The sequence below is a fragment of the Oryctolagus cuniculus genome, chromosome 19 (assembly GCF_964237555.1).
Source record: "Oryctolagus cuniculus chromosome 19, mOryCun1.1, whole genome shotgun sequence".
Classification (NCBI taxonomy): domain Eukaryota; kingdom Metazoa; phylum Chordata; class Mammalia; order Lagomorpha; family Leporidae; genus Oryctolagus; species Oryctolagus cuniculus.
In genome coordinates this window covers 40,025,790-40,044,295 of record NC_091450.1, presented here as the reverse complement: position 1 = coordinate 40,044,295, position 18,506 = coordinate 40,025,790, and the positions used below count along the sequence as shown (strand labels likewise).

Sequence of the window (18,506 nt, the reverse complement as noted above, 5' to 3'; positions counted from 1 at the left end):
TATTTGAAAGGTCGAGCTGGCCTCTCTGTGTGGACCTCACAGTTGTTGATGAAACATTCCAATTACAGAGATTTTCTAGTGAACCAGAAAACGGCCGAAGAACACACTCAGGACGCAGCGCGCAGCAGCCCGGGTACCGACTCGTGAGAGGGAGAGAGCACCCTCAGCATGGAGCCGAGCCCTGCCGCACGGCTCGGCTCGGCTCGGCTCGGCTCCGCGGCGCCCTCAGGCACGCAGGGCAGGGCTTACCTGAGCAGCCCCCTGGGCGGGGAGAAGGCGTAGCACCTGACCTGCGGGTAGGAGTTCCTGAGCATGATGGCCAGCAAGGCGGCGGCCCCGGCGCCCAGGCTGTGCCCCACGACGACCAGCCGGTACTCCTGCAGGACGAAGGCAGAGTGAGGGAGGCTACACCCACCAAACGGCTGAAAACGGGACAAGAAAAGAAAAAGTAACATCTCACGGGAGCAATGCTGAACGCCTGGCTCAGAATCCCATCGCCGATGAGTCGCCGGTAAACGTATCTGGCAGCCTGAGAAATGCCCTGGGAACACAGACAGGCGGGGGCGTCACGGCTCAGAGCAGAGTGCGCGGTCTGAACGGTCACTGGCACCCCAAACAGGTGGAGACAGCAGGGGCCTGCCGCCATCTCTGGTCCTCACTGCTGCCTCCTGGCCCCACGTACCGAGCCTGGCGTGGGGCAGGTGTTCCCCAAATATTTAAATGAATATGGACGGAGGACGTGGGAGCATCCTTCCAGGCCACAGACAAGGCTTGTCCAGGCTTTCCTGCAGCTACCCGGGACGCTGCCGTAGGGACGCATCACAGCACACTTGAGCCAAGGCCCCACAGCCTGTCAGATGTAGGCAAGTGACTGATCTTTTTATTGCATTTATTTACTTGAAAGGGAGAGAAAAAGACAAAGACAGAATCAGAGATACAGACAGACAGACCAGCCTCCTATTGGCTGGTCACTCCCCAGAAGCCCACCAATGGCTGGGCTGGGCCAGGCTGAAGCCATGAGCCAGGACCTTGACCCTGGTTTCCTACATAGGAGGCAGAAACCCAAGCACTTCAGCCACCACTGCCGCCTCCTAAGGTCTGCATTGGCCGGAAGCTGGAGTCGGGAGCAGGTGCTGGCAATCAACCCAGTTACTCCCACCTGGGCCCGGGTGTCATCAATGGGGTCTGCACTGCTCAACTCCTACCCCAACGGACCTTGTAAACGAGGTCAAAGCTCTCACAGCGAGTAAGCATCTACTATCCCTTTAAAGGCAAAACCGGCCACAGAAGTGAGTACTCAGGAAGTCAGGTTCGCGTTCAGTTAAAGAAAGTAATTGTTGGGGCTGGCGCTGTGGTGTAGCAGGTAGAACTGCTGCCTGGGGTGCCAGCATAGTAAACGGGCAGGTTCAAGTCCCGGGTTCTCCACTTCCGTTCCGGCTCCCTGCTGATGCACCCGGAAAGCAGCAGAAGATGGCCCAGGTGCTTGGGCCCCTGCACCCATGTGGGAGACCTGGAAGAAGCGCTTGGATTCAGCCGGATTCAGCCCCAGTTGTTGCAGCCATCTGAGGAGTAAACTAGTGGATGGAAGATCTCTCTCTTAGAAACTCTTTCATATAAATAAATCTCAAAAAATAATTAAACTTAAAATGTCCTGATAACATGGCTGTCATGTGAAACAGGCTCCTTGAAAATGCACCAATCCTAAGAGACAATCCTGGGGACCAAGAACTCCGGCTCACAGCAGCCCCACTACTCAGCCCAAGACAAGAGGCCCGACCCTGTCCTGGGGGGCTCATATTCTTTCTTTTTAATTTTGTTTATTCATTTATTATTTGACAGGCAGAGTCACAGAGCGAGAGAGGGAGAGACAGAGAGAAAGGTCTTCCATCCACTGGTTCACTCCTCAAATAACGGCTGGAGCTGAGCCAATCCGGAGCCAGGAACTTCTTCCAGGTCTCCCACACGGGCGCAGGGGCCTAAGCACTTAGGCCATCTTCAGCTTTCCCAGGCCACAGCAGAGAGCTGATCGGAAGTGGAGCAGCCGGGTCTCAGACATGCACCCGTATGGGATGCCGGCACCGCAGGCAGAAGCGTAGCCCACTATGCCACAGCGCTGGCCTGAAGCGCCTACTCTAACAGGCAGAGGGACTTCTGTGTAAGACAGGACACTGACGATCTCGAAGAACAAGTCCCTGCGAGGCAGCAACCTTGCAGGTGGACTAACGGATCTGGCACCACGTCAGAGAGCAGAGGCAGGCTTCACAGCCCGAGCACTCTGCGACAGCCGCCAAACACGCGGGCAACGTGGTCAGCTGCAGGCCACACTCCCCACGCACCACCTCTGCGGCAGCTCTGAGTGACAGGAGCCAACAGAGCTCGGAGCACAAGTGCTGCTGCCGAGCCTCCCTGTGCGCACAGGAGACCCGCCAACACCCAGCTGGCTTTCCGCGGCTCTGGATTAGATGCCGATCACGCAGCAGGCCTCGCATAGGGGACGCCAAGGCAGAGCATGCGCTGTGGGCACGGCCCTGGTGGCCCCGGGGGTGCCGTCACTGCCAGGACATGGTGTGAGGGGCGGGTCTCAGCCTGGGTCACCCAACGCCTGGCCAGAGCCCACTGCACTCCGAAGGCAGACAGGGGTGACTGGCTCATGTCTCTCCGTAGTAAGATGCAAAGTTTTCTTTTTCTTCACACACACGCATGTGTGCAGACACAAACATGTAATAATAAAGTGGACTGTTTTGAGAACTGAGGCACCAAAATCCAGCTAAGGGTTAAAGACAAAGCTTCCAGGGGTGCAGGACAGAGGCCTCCATGCACTGTTCTTTCCTGAAACCTTCCTGGGGTGCACCTCTGGGTCCTACCAACACAAAAGCCAAGTCCAAGTTCACTGCCTTCTCCCAGGAGTCCTCGCTGTAACTGCTGGGAGTGAATCATTCCACACTTGCCCCTAAATGTCACAGTCATCAGAGAGATGCAAATCAAAGCCACATCACACTATTTAGTAAAATAAATAATTAAAAAGGGGACCTAGCAAGTGTTGATGCTGGCGGAAATGCCATGTGGCACAGCGTTGTGGAAAACAATGCCGTGGCCCAAAAAAAGTCACTCAAGGACTGCCAGGCAGTGACCAGCGGCTCCATTTCTGGTGCACTCCCAAAAGAACTAAAAGTGGGGGCAGGGTCAGTGTGTGGTATAGTGGGTAAAAGCCGGGATCCATATAGGCACCAGTTCAAGTCCTTGCGGCTCCACTCCGATCCAGCTCCCTGCTAATGACCTGGGAAAGCAGTGGAAGATGGCCCAAGCGCTTGGGCCCCCAAACTCACATAGGAGACCTGGAAGAAGCTCCTGGCTCCTGGCTTCACACTGGCCCAACTCTGGCTGCTGTGGCCATTTTGGGGAGTGAGCCAGTGGACTGAAGATTTCTGTCTCCTGGCAACTCTGACTTTCAAATCAAATAAATAAATCTTAAAAAAAAAAAATGGATGGAAGATCTTCTGTCTCTAACTCTGCCTTTCAAATAACTATATCTTAAAAAAAAAAAAAGGTGGGGGGGGACCAGCACTGTAGCACAGAGGGTAAAGCCATATGGACACCGGTTCAAGTCCCGGCTGCTCCACTTACAATCCAGCTCTCTGCTATGGCCTGAGAAAGCAGTAGAGGATGGCCCAAGTCCTTGGGCCCCTGCACCCACATGGGAGACCTGGAAGCCCCTGGCTCCTGGCTTCAGTTTGGCAAAACTCCAGCCATTGAAGCCGACTGGGGCGATTGGGGGGTGGGGGTGAACCAGCAGATGGAAGATCTCTCTCTCTCTGCCTCTCCTTCTCTCTCCGTGTAAATCTTTCAAAAAAATCTTAAAAAAAAAAAATAATAACAAACTAAAAGGAGGCACTGGAACACAGTGCACCCACTTGACAGCAGCATGCTTCAAGCAGCCACAACACACACAACCCCGTGCCCAGGGCTGAGTGGGAGGCAGTGTGCCCCGCTGTGCAGCCTTCAAAGGAAGAGGAGCCAGCATTTCGTGCAGCAGTTAATACGCCGCCGGGGATGCCCACACCCTTATCAGAGCGCCAGGGCTTGATTCCAGCCTCCTGCTACTTATGTGCCCTGAAAGGCAGGTGATGGCTTCAGTTCTTGCGTCTCTATTACCTATGTGGGAGACTTGCATTGAGATCCGGGTTCCTGCCTTCCACCTCCCTTTCCAAGCATTTGGGCAATGAACCAGTAGATGGAAGATCTGTCTCTCATCTGTCTCTATGCCCTTTTTTTAAAAATATTTGTTTATTTATTTGGAAGTCAGAGTTACACAGAGAGGAGAGGCAGAAAGAGACAGAGAGAGAGAGAGGTCTTCTGTCTGATGATTCACTCCCCAGATGACCACAACTGCTGGAGCTGCACCAATCCAAAGCCAGGAGTCAGGAGCTTCCTCCAGGTCTCCCACGTGGGTGCAGGGACCCAAGGACTTGGGCCATCTTCTGCTGCTTTCCCAGGCCATAGCAGAGAGCCGGATCGGAAGAGGAGCAGCCAGGACTCGAACTAGCATCCATGTGGGATGCCAGCACTGCAGGCTGCAGCTTTAACCCGCTGTGCCACAGTGCCGGCCCCTCTCTGCCTTTCAAATAAAATGAAAATAAATATTTTTAAAGGAATAAAATTCTAACATGGGCTACAAGGATGAACCTTGTAAACGTTATGCCCAGTGAAATAGGCCAGTCACAAAAAAGGCAGACTCCATGTGATTCCACTTACATGAAACGTCCAGAGGCTGCTGGAGGCTGGGAGGGGAAGCTGGTGTGGAGGGTACAGACCTTGTTGTGGACGAGGAATGCTGAGTGTGGAGAGTGGCGACGAGTACACAGCACCCGAGTGTACTAAACGCCACTGACCTGCACACTTAGAAATGGTTACAACGACGAACATTACGTGTGCTTTACCAGTTTTTAGGAAAACCTATTTAAGGAAATCACAATTTAGCCCTGAGCAGGCCCAAGGCATTTCCTACCACGTCAGAGCAGCTTCTGCACCCAGCCCGCTCCAGCCCCGCTCCAGCCCCGCGAGAGAAGCAGGGACCTCATGGGACAATGGGCAGGGGTGGGAGGGTAAGGATTTACTCCACATGGCTCTGCACATCACTGCTTTTCTTACCATGAGACAATTAATCTAACTGACGGGGAAGGAAAGCCACAGGCCCGGGTTCAAACATCCAATCTGACACTTCACTCACTCACTACGTGGCTTCAGGCGACTTAACCCATCTGTCTCCACTCTTGAAACAAGCACACGTACACAGACACACCTGCTGAGGGCACCGTGATAATCAACAGAGCAGGAAAGCACTTTTGCACAACACTTGGGACATGGTAGCTACATAATTCCAGGTTAGTATTAGTGGGAGAGACAAACCCAGGCTGTACCTTGTGGACCAGACGGTCCTGCACCCCACACTCGCAGTCGAGGGTCTCGCTCTCTGCGGACAGGTCAGTCAAGATGTCCTACAAAACAGCATTGATCGAGGCAGCCGTCAGCCTGTGGAGTCTCAGCGTGGGAAAACGCATGACAGTGCACTCTCTGCGGCTGATGGCGGGTCCCCGCTGCCGTGATGTGACGATGCGCCCCCAAGGGACAGCAGGCACAGCACAACCTCCAGCTCAGACTGCTGAGAACTGAACCTGTGGCGCCTCAGAAACCCAAGGGTGAGTGTCATCCAGGGCATCGGGGCAGACAAGCTGAGGAAGAGGCAATAGGGGCCCTGGGCTGGGGGTGAATACACGGGGGTTCCCTGCTGCACCTGGACAAGAGCGGGGCCCAGGGTGTGCTGGGCTGTGAGGACCCGGAAAGAGAACCCACGCAGGGCTGGTGAGCAGTGTGCAGCTTTTGACTGCATCTGCTGTCCCAGCTGGCTCTGGTGCAGGAAGTCTGGGGACAGGGTCACCCAGCTTTGAGTCTGGCCAGGTCCATCCAGGGAAGTCAGACAGGAAAGGGGCCAGAGCTCCCTAGCTAGGAGCCAAGCCTCCCCACATCTGTTCGTGACAGCTGGTCAGAAGAAAGCAACCTCGCCCATCTTTCGCTCGGGGCGCATCTCACATCGTCCTCACTGCCTGGCCAGCCTCAGTGTCTGGTGTCATTACTCAGAAGTGTTCCTCTGTCCCGAGTCCCTGTTCCCACCCGAGTCCCTAACGTGGCTCCAGCCTCACCTGGAGAGACATGGTCCCTCTCACTGCAACCACAACGGACTCCTTCCTGTGGTCCAGGGCCACCAGGAACGGCAGCTCATACACCTGCAGGGCAGAGATGAGTGGTGAGGCGCACACGGTGAACACACGTGTCCAATGACACCCACGACGCCACTGACCTGACTCCCAGACCTGGAAGGAAAGGCACGGAGCTGCCCCTCCGTGGGCTCCTCAGATCTCTGCCATCATCCGCGACCATCCTTAGCGGTTCCTCCTCAGCTTCTGACTCCCGGATAAGTCAAATCTACTCCATTCTCAGGGGCTCTCATCTCGCTTCGACGCCCACATCTTGTCCCAGTCTCACGGAGTCAATGGCTATGCCCGGCTCTGTGCTGGGGCCAGGAGGCAGGTGCTGCCCATGGTCTCCTCTCAGGTCAGCAGCGCCTTGTGACCTGATGGGGCTGGGCTCAGCCGAGCACCTGTTCTACACGCAGGGACTTCAAAGAGTCCACGGAAAAACCGCGATTTAAAACTACATTTATCGTGCTACTAATTAAAGTTTGAAATCCAAGTGTCTTTTTTCACAATAGGCACTTTCCACAGATCCCGCGAAGCAGCCCAGGCCAGGTCTAGGCAGAGGGCCTGGTAAGCCTGCCCTTCCACTCAGATGCAACGCAGTCAGAGCTGCAATTTCGGGCTCCTGCCTTCCAAACCCAAGTCCGGAAGGAACCCTGAGAGGGCCTGGGTGTGAGGCAGGCCCAGGTGAACTCACAGGCCCCTCCCCTGCTGTGTGAGCTCCAGCCAGCGCCCTAAGCTCCCTCAGCTGTTTCTTCCTCCCCAGGACACAGTATCATCGATTTCTTTTTGTAATGATTTATTTGTTTATTTGAAAGGCAGAGTTAGAGAGAGAGAGGTATCCCATCTGCTGATTCACTTCCCAAATGGCCACAATGTCTAGAGCTGGGCCAAGCTGAAGCCAGGAGCTTCTTAGTGGTCTCCCACACAGGTGCAGGGACCCAAGCACTTGGGCCATCCTCTACTGCTTTCCTAGGCCATGAAAGAGAGCTGGATCAGAAGTGGACCAGCTGGGACTCGAACTGGCTGGCGCCTAAAGGGATGCCGGCACTGCAGGTGGCCACTTTATCCACTACGCCACACCGCAGGCCCCCCAGTATCACTGAATTCTCAGGCTAGGAGAGAAGACCTGGCTTGGAGGAAGCAATGGGTGGATGCAGTTACTTGGGGGCAGCACTGGTCTGCGACCAGCCATGTGTTGGAAGGAGCAGGCAGCAGCCTGCCCGCTGTGTTTCCCTGACTTCACACCAGCGACTCGTGGGGGCTCCTTGAGAGAGATGGGAGAAGTCACAAACCAGTGAAGCGATCCTCTAACATGCTCCGGCCTGGGCCAGCGCTTCTCGCAGCGGTTAAGATGCTCTTAGGATGCCTGCATCCCACCCCAGGAGCCCGGACTCAAGTCCTGGCTGTGCTCCCACTGCTAGCCTCCTGCCACGGCACACCCTGGGAGGCAGCGGCAACGGCTAAGTACCCGAGTCCCTGCCACCCACCAGAAAAACCTGACTGAGTTCCTGGCTCCTGGCTTTATGCTAGCCCAGCACCAGCTGCAAAGGCATTTGGGAAATTAATTAGCACACGAGAAAGATCTGTCTCCCTCTCTCTTTGGCTTTCAAATAGAAATAAACACACACAGTCCCCTCTATCACCACCACGTAGCACAGTGCAGTACAGGGGCTCCCAAGTGCTGAGGACACCGAAATACCCCCCCACCCTCACCCATGCTCCAACTTCACTGGAAGGCTAGGACCTGGCGCCAGCAGCTTCAAGATTTGTTTTATTTGAAAGGCAGAATGACAGAGGGAAAGCAAAAGACAGAGACAGATCCTCCATCTGCTACCAACATCAGGGCTCAGCCATGCTCAAGCCCAGGGCCCAGAACTCCACCCGGATCCAGATCTCCTGTTGCGAGGGGGGGGGGGGGGGGGCAGAGACTCAAGCACCCCAGCCAGCCAGCCAGCATCTGCTGCCTCCCAGGTGCACTCAGGCAGCTGGTCAGAAGCCTGGGGCAGCTGAGACTTGAGTCAGCCTCTAATATGAGATGTGGGTGACTTAATCCACCGTGCCTCCATGCCCTCCCTCAGGACTTTCAATTAATTCTGTTGACTGAAAGGAGAGACAGAGAGACAGAGAGAGCTCTCATCAGCTGATTCACTCCCCAATGCGCACAGTGGTCAAGGCTGGGCTGGGGCTGGAGCCAGGAATTCAATCCAGGTCTTCCACATGGGTGGCAGGGGCAGGGACCCAATTACTTGAGCCACCACTACTGCCTCCCAAGGTGTGAACCGCTGGGAAGTTGGAGCCAGGAATCCGACTCAGGCCCTCCCCTATGTGGGACATGGATGTCTGAACTGCTAAGCCAAATGCCCACCTGCCTAGGAGCGTTGAAAGTCTCCAGGTGATTCCACAATGCAATCGCTTGGAGCCACTGGTTTGGGAAGCAGGGCGCCCAGATTTATTCACACTGGACTCACAGCAGGGGTTGGAGGTCTTCAAAACTCCTGGGCTGGGGGCTGGCAGCCGCCTGCAGTGACAGCAGCTAGTGACACTGGCAGCCCCATCAGAGTGTTGTTTTGAGTCCTGGTCACTCCGCTTCTCTTTTTTTAAGCTATTTTTAAGATTCATGTATTTTAATTGAAAGGCAGAATTAGAGGGAGGGAGGGTGGGAGATTGATTCCATCTGCTGGTTCACTCTCCAGATGGATGCAATGGCCAGGCTGGGCCAGGCCAAAGCCAGAGTTTCACCCAGGTCTCCCACATGGGTGGCAGGGGCCCTAGCACTTGGGCCATCTTCTACTGTTTTCCCAGGCACATTAGCAGGGAGCTGGATTGGAAGTGGAGCAGCCAGGACACAAAATGGCACCCATACGGGATGCTGGTGTAACTCACCATGCCACAATGCCAGCCCTGCTACTCTACTTCTGATATAACTCCCTGCTAATGCACCTGGGAAGGCAATCAATGATGGCCCAAGTACTTGGACCCTGCCACTCATGAGACCAGGAAGGAGTTCCTGGCTCCTGGCTTCAGCCTTGCCCAAGCCTGGCTATTGCAGCCATTTGAAGAGTGAATCAGTGGATGGAATCTCTCTCTCTGTCTCTCCCTCCCTGTCATTCTGCCTTTCAAAAAATAAATAAGCAAGTAAATAAATAAAATCTTTTTTGAGAGGCAGAGTTATAGAGAGGCAGAGGCAGAGAGAGAGAGGTCTTCCATCTGCTGGTTCACTCCCCAAATGGCTGCAATGGCCGGAGCTGCGCCAATCCAAAGCCAGGAGCCAGGTGCTTCTTCCCAGCATCCCATGAGGGTGCAGGGCCCAAGGACTTGGGCCACCTTCTATTGCTTTCCCAGGCCATAGCAGAGAGCTGGATTAGAAAAGGAGCAGCCGGGACTAGAACCGGTGCCCATATGGGATGCCAGCAGGCGGAGGATTAACCTACTGCACCACAGCACCAGCCCCAATAAATAAATCTTTACACAACAACAAACTCAGAGCTGGTCTCATCTCCAGATTCTCAATTAATTAACTGATCCAAAGTGTGTCCTGGACTCTGGACTTCAGGAAATAATTTGATTAATTCATTAATTAGTTACAGAAAGAGACAGTGAGAGAAAGACATCTTCTAAATTGCTGCAACAGTCAGAGCTGGGCCAGGCTGAAGCCAGGAGCCTGGAACTCCATCCAAGTCTCCTACAGGGGTGGCAGAGACCCATGTACTTGGGCTGCCTCCGCTGCTTTCCCAGGCACATTAGCAGGAGCTGGATTGGAAATGGAGCAGCTGAGACCTGAAGTGACGCTCATAGAGGATGCTGGCGTCACAGGCTGCGGCTTACCCTGCTGTGCTGCAGCACTCCCTAAAGACTTCAGCAGCAGACTGTGAGAACATTCATCATCAATGGTGCAGGGCCCCAAATATGGGCTAATGCCCTAATACCTTACGTATTTGGTCCCCTGCCACATGTCGGAGACCCGGGAGAAGCCTCTGTCTCCTGGCTTCCGTCTGGCCAAGTTCTGGCCATTGCAGCCATTTGGGAAGTGAACCAATGTATGAAAGATCTATCTCCTCTCTCCCCCAGTAATTGCCTTTCAAGTAAATATGGGCTGGATCAGAAGCAGAGCAGCCAGGACTCAAACCGGCGCCCATACTGGGTGGTGGCTTTGTAGACAGAGGCTTAACACATTACACCACCACACCGGCCCACTCCAGCCTGTTAAACCCAGGTTCTTCACCTGGATCCATGGACCTGTGTGGGCTTCAGGGGTCTGTGAATCCCCAAAATGGTGCACCAGATATGGGCATGTATGTGTCTACCAATTATATGAGCCAATAATTCCTAGCTTCCATTCTGATTCCACCAGAGTCTCAAAGGACCGCAGGACCCAAAAGAAATGCAGAACCACGGTGCTAGAGCAAACCTTGTCGTGGAAGCTGACGTGAATGAAATCCCTATACTGCAGCCCTGTCGTGTGCAGGATGGAGCCAAAGTGACAGTTGAGCTGATCTCCCCCGACCAAGTCGTACTCTGTTGGTCTGCTCCTACAACTGAAAAAAGAGGGAACCAAGATGTCAGTATCCCAGCCTGAGCCCCCTACTGAGCAAGGTGCATCCTCACTGTCATTCTTCCCCAGCAAACATGAGGACGACAGCTTGAAATTTTCAGAACGTAGCCTGGCTCACATAGAATGGCCTTTCAGATGGAAGATTTCTCGGTGTGTGCCTTCTACCGGAGCTTGACCTCTGCCATCATGGTAACTCTTCCCATTTTTCACACAATAAATTAAATCATTAAGGATGGCAAAGACCCTGAAACTAAACGCCAACTGAAACAGGTGAACCAAACCACTCATTTTTTTTTGACAGGCAGAGTTAGACAACATAAATAAATATTTATATATTTAAAGGAAAAGAAACTACAGGCAAATCAGCTACTCTACTTAGCGGATGTCTTCTTTGTAGCAGGAGCTGCTGCTGCTGCTGGGGGCCAGGGCTTTCCCTGGGGGACAAATACGACGGCCATGAGAAGGCAAGGAGAAACCACAAAGATATGCTTCCAAATATAAAATAAATATACTGGGCCAAATCACATGAAACTGGTGGTTTTTCCCCAAATCTGTCCACTCAAAAGGCCCAGAAGCAATAGCACCCTGGGAGTGGTCTGCACAACCAGCACTTAGTTCTTGGTCTCTGAATCTCCCCACAAAGAATGAAGAAGTGCCTGGAGAACATTCCAGGGAACACACAGAATGAAGTAGCAACAGCTTATGTAACAAATCACAAGTGCTCAAAAAACTATGGGGACATGTCCAAAGCTCACAGGAGCCAGCCTGCAGGGCCAACTCTGGGGCACTTGACCACCAAGTAAATATCATTCTTATACAATTAACAGTAATGAATTACAACCCACTGAATAAAGAAAGAATCTATAAATCCATGTTGATAACAAACAGTGGGGAAAGTAAATTCCTCTTTCCAGTAGAATTACAGCCAATGTAGAAAAGGTGAATTTAGAAATATTAGATATTTGTAGGCATCCTAGTCATCACCGATTCAGACAAGAATCACTGGATGCAGTGACTATCAGGCGAAAGCCTGGAGCAGAACAGGATACAGAGTCTCACTGTAAATCCCTGAAGATGACTTTTTACGAGGAAAGCACCTGCTCTGGAACAAAACCCAGCCGTGGCATCAGCGGAGCAACCTGCTGACATGGCCAGAAACGGGCTACACTGGCGCCACGCACCTCCCAACGCGGTAAGACTTGCTAGGCAGAACACAAAGTTCCCCACAGAAAGCTCAATCTAAATCACAAGGAAGCCATCAGACAAATGCAAACTGAGGGCCATTCTACAAAATAGCTGCACTGATCTGTTCAAAACACCAGTGTCGGGAAAGACAAAGAATGGCGAGGACCTGTTCTAAGCTCAAAGAGATGAAGGACACGTGACGACCAAGTGCAACATGTTATCCTGGCCTGGAGGAAAAACGGCTGAAGAGGCTATCATTACGACAGGTGGGGAAATTCTAATACACGTTGTAAATCAGCTGATGAACGATGATAAAACGTTCTCAGTTTTAAAACCTTACTGTGGTTTTATAAAAAAGTGTCATTCTTGGGGCCAGCACTGTGGCACAGATTAAAGCCCCAGCATCCCACAAAGGACTGGGTTTGAGTCCTGGCTGCTCCACTTCTGATTCAGCTCCCTGCTAATGCACCTGGGAAAGCAGCAGATGATGGCCCAAGTCCTGGGGCCCTGCACCCACATGGGAGACTCAGAAGAAGCTGCTTGCTTTGAATCGGCTCAGCTCTGACCACTGCGGCCATTTCGGGCAGTGAACCAGTGGATGGAAGACCTCTCTCTGTCTACCTCTCTAACTCTTTCAAATTATAAATAAAATACATCAAAAAAAAAAAAGGGGGGGGGGGCCAGCGCCGCGGCTCAATAGGCTAATCCTCCACCTGCGGCGCTGGCACTCCGAGTTCTAGTCCCGGTTGCCCCTCTTCCAAGTCAGCTCTCTGCTGTGGCCAGGGAGTGCAGTGGAGGATGGCCCAAGTGCTTGGGCCCTGCACCCGCATGGGAGACCAGGAAAAGCACCTGGCTCCTGCCTTCGTATCAGCGCGGTGTGCCGGCTGTGGCACGCCAGCTGCAGCGGCCGTTGGAGGATGAACCAACGGCAAAGGAAGACCTTTCTAAACTCTGTCTCTCTCTCTCACTGTCCACTCTGCCTGTCAAAAAAAAAAAAAAAAAAAAAGAGTCATCCTTGATCTTAGGAAATTCAGGCTGAAGTAGTAAGAGATGTGGGCACAGGGTCTACATTAAATTTCGGATGGCTCAGGGGTCAGCCGCTGTGCGTGTATGGAGGAAGCACGGCAGTACCCAACTCAGGGAGCCAGACTGCTGACTCCAGGTGAACCAGACAGGACAGCGCCTTCTACTGTTTCCACAAGTCCTCAAAGTCTTTCAAACAGAAAGCCTTTCAAAGGATTTCTAAACATTCCCTTTTTTTCTAAGGGAGACAGGGAGGCCTCAGGCAGTGCAACCTACCAGTCGCCTCCAATCTTGCACAGGCCGGTGAACGGGTTCCTGTAAATGTAGAGAGGCCACCCATAGGCAGCAGCTGCAAACTGCATGTAATGATGGCAGTTTTCTAATTCTTCATCCAAGTCAGCCTCCTGAAAACGAAGAAAAAGGTTTTGTTTAGGGAACTCATTGTGGAGAGGGTCAACAGACAGATCTTCAAACTGAGCTCAAGCCCCTGGTTCTCTGGCTCTTGCAGGAGAAAACCAGCCCTCGAGTACAGATGGAGATGGACTCCTCACGGCAGAGCAGTGCATGAGCACGGCAGGAACTGCCAGCAAGAAGGCGGCCAGCTGCTCTGACTCCTGCCTGTGGGCGCCGGGCCAGCAGCCCCCTAGAGGCTGCAGCACCTGAGCTACCACAACCCAGGTGCTTTGGCAACGGGCAGAGAAATACATACAGTTTGTAATGCTTCTAAAAGCGTTAAAAAAAAAAAATCCACGGCAGGTAAACCATCACCAATATAAACCATCTGTTTCTGCTCCCCAGGCCCAGAGAAGAAAGCAAACACCAGGGAAGAATCAAGTCCCATCTCAGAAGGAATGGAGACTCCCAACAGTACATTTCCTGAAACAAGGATGTAAAAACAGGATGGAGGGTGAACCGGCCAGGAACAGGCTTCCCATTACCTGAACTCCAGCTGATGAGAAGACAGACTTGACAGAGGATACACTACAACCAGCAGAAGCCAACCCAACTACTACCAGCACTGACTGACAGTCAATGTCAAAATCACACCACCCAGGAGATGGCAGCTCACCTGCGAGGGCTCTGGCGGACGACTGACCACGTCGTCAGGCTCCAGGTTGCTGCTGATGTTGTCCTGTTGCTGGTGGAGGAGGGCCAGGCCCGCGGCAATGTCACTGGGCACCAGATCTGTGTCCTGGGAGGAAACCAGCATGGCCTGTCATAAACCCAGCCCCTGAGTTCCTTAAGATCCAGCGTATTACAGTTCCCAGGCACACACAGACACGTCAGTATGTATGAAGGTATTTAAAGCGTTTTCCTTGCAGAACTTCCATAAGTGAGCGCAGTATTTTCTCATATCCTGCACTCAGATAAATCCACTGGAGAACATAAACATTTGATTAATCCCTATTTTAAAATTTCACTTCAAGGCCAGCGTTGTGGCACAGCGGGTTACGCTGCTGCTTGAGACACCTGCGTCCAGTATCTGGGCATCAGTTCGAGTCCTGGCTGCTCCACTTCTGACCCAGCTCTCCACTAAGGTGCTGAGAAGGCAGTGGATGGGGGTCCAAGTACTGAGACCCGCCACCATGTGGGAGGCTTGGCTGGAGCTCTGCACTCCTGGCTTCCGCGTGGCCTAGCACTGGCCATTGTGGCTATTTGGGGAGGGAAGCAGCAGATGGAAGATGTCTCTACCTCTCTCGTCACTCTGCCTTTCAAATAAAAAATAAATTTAAAACAGAACCACCAATCCCTTTGGGCCTGGGGTGGAGCAGTGGGCTGAGCTGCTGCCGGTGATGCCAGCATCCCGTAGTGGAGCACCGGTCCCAGTCCTGGCTGCTCTGCTTCTGACCCAGCTTCCTGCTGATGTGACCGGGAAGGCAGCGGTGATGGCTCAAGTACTTGGGTTCTCACCTACGTTGCAGACCCAGATGGAGTTCCTGGCTCCTGGCTTCATCCTGGCCCAGACCTGACTGTCACTGCCTTTTGGGGAGTAAACCAGCGAACAGAAAATCTCTCTCTGCCTTCCAAATGATATTAAAAAAAAATCATAAACAAACAAAAAAAGACGCAGGAATCCTCAACCACTTCCAGGCACTGCTAGGCACTGCTAGCCCCTGCGAAAGGCCCACACACCTGGAGCTGTCAGCTCCGCCCATGATAAAGACCAAGACTCGCTCTGTGGGGATGGGGATGGGCATTTCACACAGCGGTTACGTTGCTGCTTGGGAAGCCTGGACCTCATGTCACGCTGCCTGGGGTCAAGGGCCAGCTCTGCTCCTGATTCTAGCTTCCTGCTAATGCATACACTGGGAAGCAGCAGGTGATGACAAGTGCTTGGGTCCCTGCCAGCCATGCGAGACTCGGATGGAGTTCAGGCTTCTTCCTTTGGTCTCGCTTAGTCATAGTACTGTGGGCATCTTGGAAGAGAACCAGCAGAGGGGGGATCTCTTTCTCTGCATCTGCTTCTGTTTCTCTCTGCCTTTCAAATGAAAATAATTTTTTTTTTTGACAGGTAGAGTTATAGACAGTGAGGGAGAGACAGAGAGAAAGGTCTTCCCTCCGTTGGTTCACTCCCTAAATGGCCACCATGGCCGGTGCTACACTGGTTCGAAGCCAGGAGCCAGGCGCTTCTCCCTGGTCTTCCATGCGGGTGCAGGGAGGGGCCCAAGCACCTGGGCCATCCTCCACTGCCCTCCCAGGCCACAGCAGAGAGCTAGACTGGAAGAGGAGCAACTGGGACTAGAACCTGGCCATATGGGATGCTAGTGCCGCAGGCAGAGGATTTTTTAAGAAGATACTCACTAACAATAATCCTTGTCTTTGTTCTGACTGGATGGCAACACTCGTTCAAAGTTACTCATGGGACATACGGCTCTAAGCCTTCTCTAGTCCACGGGGGCTGCGAGGCCAGCACCACACATGTAAGTCAGGCACTCAGAGGTTTGAGAGAGAGATGCACAGGTGCGTGGAGTGGCAAGACAATTCTCCCTGGGGCCAGTGCTGTGGCACAGTGGGCTAAGCCTCCGCCTATGGCGCCTGCCGGTTCATATCCTGGCTGCTCCTCTCCTGATCCAGTTCTCTACTATGGCCTGGGAAAACAGTAGAGAATGGTAAAAGTCCTTGGGCCGCTGCACCCATGTGGGAGAACAGGAAGAAGCTCCTGGCCCCTGGCTTCAGATCAGCTCAGCTCTGGCTGTTGTAGCCATCTGAAGAGTGAACCAACAGATGCAAGACCTTTTTGTCTCTCCCTCTCTGTCTGAAACTCTGCCTCTCAAATAAATCTTTTTTTTTTTAAAGACAATTCTTCCTCCCTTACAAGATCTCAATTCTGACCACAGCAGCAGTTTATCAGAGAACATTATATAAAGAGACAAAACCACACACTGTATACAAAAGAAAATATTTCTAGATTGCTAAAGAAATCACTCAAGAATGACAACATCCTTCTGTACCGCAATAATCTAGTCAAACCTCTCTTTGAAAGTAGAACCAGGTAAAACTGCTCTCATGATATACAGAAGAGCTGGCTGGCACTACTTCTGATGCACGGCACTGCCTATACTTGGACCTACTGAGTACCAGACTGACAGAGGACATATAAAAAGATAACTGGCAAGTTATTCCAGGCTCTGTTATTTCATTTCCCTTTTTGAAGATTTATTTATTTATTTGAGAGGTAGAGTTACAGACAGTGAGGGCAGAGAGAAAGGTCTTCTGTCCATTGGTTCACTCCCCAAATGGCTATAATGGCCAGAGCTGTGCCAACCCGAAGCCAGGAGCCAGGAGCTTTTTCCTGGTCTCCCATGCAAGTGCAGGGGCCCAAGGACTTGGGCCATCTTTTACTGCTTTCCCAGGCCACATAAGAGAGCTGGATTGGAAGAAGAGCAGCCGGGACTAGAACCAGCGCCCATATGGGATGCCAGTGCCGCAGGTGGATTAACTACTGTGCCTTGGTGCCAGCTCCAAGATTTATTTATTTGCAAGAATACAGAGACAGAGAGATCTTCCATCCACTGGCTCACTCCCCAGATGGCCACAATGGCCGGAGCTGGGATATATCCCAAGCCAGGAACCAGGAGGTTCTTCCAGGCCTCCCACACGAGTGCAGGGGCCCAAGTACTTGGCCATCTTCCATTGCTTTCCCAGGTGCATTAGCAGGGAGCTAGATAGGAAGTGCAGCAGCCAGGATTCCAATGGGACCCCATTTGGGATATCAGCACTGCACACAGCAGCTTAACCCATTACTCCACAATGCTGGCACAGCAGGTTAAGTCCCTGTCTGCATCCCATATGGTGCAGACTGGAATCCTGGCTGCCTGGCTTCCAATCTAGCTCCCTGCTACTGCATCTGGTAAAGCAGCGGAGGATGGACCAATTCCTTGGGCCCCTGCACCTACATCGGGACCCAGAAAAAGCTCCTGGCTTCTACCTGGACCACCTCTGACCATTGCTGCCACTTGGGAAGTGACCCAGTGGACAGAACACCTCTCTCCCTCTGTCTCTCCTAACATTTGAGGGCTGGCACTGTAGCCTCGCAGGTAAAGCTGCCACCTGCAACCCCGCATCCCATATGAGTGCCAGTTCAAAACCCAGTTGCTCCACTTCTGACCTAACTCCAGGCTAATGGCCTGGGAAAAGTAGCAGAAGATGGTCCAAGTATGCAGGCCCCTGCCACCCACATGGAGATGAAACTCCTGGCTTCGGCCTGGCTTAGCCCAGGCTGCTGCAGTCATCTTGGGAGTGAACCAGCAGATGGAAGATCTCTTGGTCTCTTCCTCTCTGTAACTCTTTCAAATAAGTAAAATCTTAAAAACAAAAAATTTAAAAACAAACAAACAAAAAAACGAGAGTACTAGTTTGAGTCCCAGCTCCTCAGCTTTGATTCAGCTTCCTGCTAATGCAACCTGGGGGTAGCAGATAATAGCTCAAGTGCTTGGGTCCTTGCTGGCCATGTGGAAGACACAAATGGAGTTCCAGGCTCCTGGCTTCAGCCTGGCCCAGCCCTGGCTATTATAAGCAACTGAGACAAGAGGATGGAAGATCTCTCTTTGTGTGTGTGTGTGTGTGTGTGTGTGTGTGTCATTCTTTCAAATAAAAAAAAAAAAATAAGTAAACATTTTTTTAAACGGCCTAATTCAAGGGGCAGGGATTGTCACTATGGGTTAACACACTTGGGAGGCCCACACAGGAGTGCCTGAGACTAACTTGCATCTCTGCTTCCCATCCAGTTTCTACTAATGCGTACCCTGAGAGGCAGCAGCTTATGACACAAGTACCCCGATTCCTGCCACCCATATGAGAGACAAAGATGGAGTTCTGGGGTCCTCTCCAGCCTGGCCCAGCCCCTCAGCCCCATCTACTGTGGGCACTTGGGGAGTGCACCAGCAGATGGAACACATGTCTCTATCACTGCGCCTTTTAAATAAATAAGAACAAACATTAAAACACTGGGGGGGGGGGGCTGCTGTGGCACAGTGGGTAAAGCCAGTCTG

The 18,506-nt window shown here is 52.5% G+C and overlaps 1 protein-coding gene across 7 annotated transcripts in view; it reads right to left on the bottom strand.

The window, feature by feature from the left end:
• The window catches only part of DAGLB (diacylglycerol lipase beta), a 33,642-nt gene that overhangs the window by 3,188 nt on the left and 11,948 nt on the right, over positions 1 to 18,506 (bottom strand). For 6 of the 7 annotated variants that reach the window (XM_051839071.2, XM_051839066.2, XM_051839068.2 and 3 more), the window contains 7 exons: positions 14,084 to 14,206; positions 13,291 to 13,418; positions 10,663 to 10,789; positions 6,198 to 6,281; positions 5,418 to 5,495; positions 461 to 541; positions 250 to 377 (listed from right to left, as the gene is read on the bottom strand). In XM_051839071.2, the coding sequence (XP_051695031.2) occupies positions 250 to 377; positions 461 to 541; positions 5,418 to 5,495; positions 6,198 to 6,281; positions 10,663 to 10,789; positions 13,291 to 13,418; positions 14,084 to 14,206 (749 nt within the window). The remainder of the gene's footprint in view (positions 1 to 249; positions 378 to 460; positions 542 to 5,417; positions 5,496 to 6,197; positions 6,282 to 10,662; positions 10,790 to 13,290; positions 13,419 to 14,083; positions 14,207 to 18,506) is intronic. The other variant, XM_051839074.2, reaches the window with a different exon arrangement.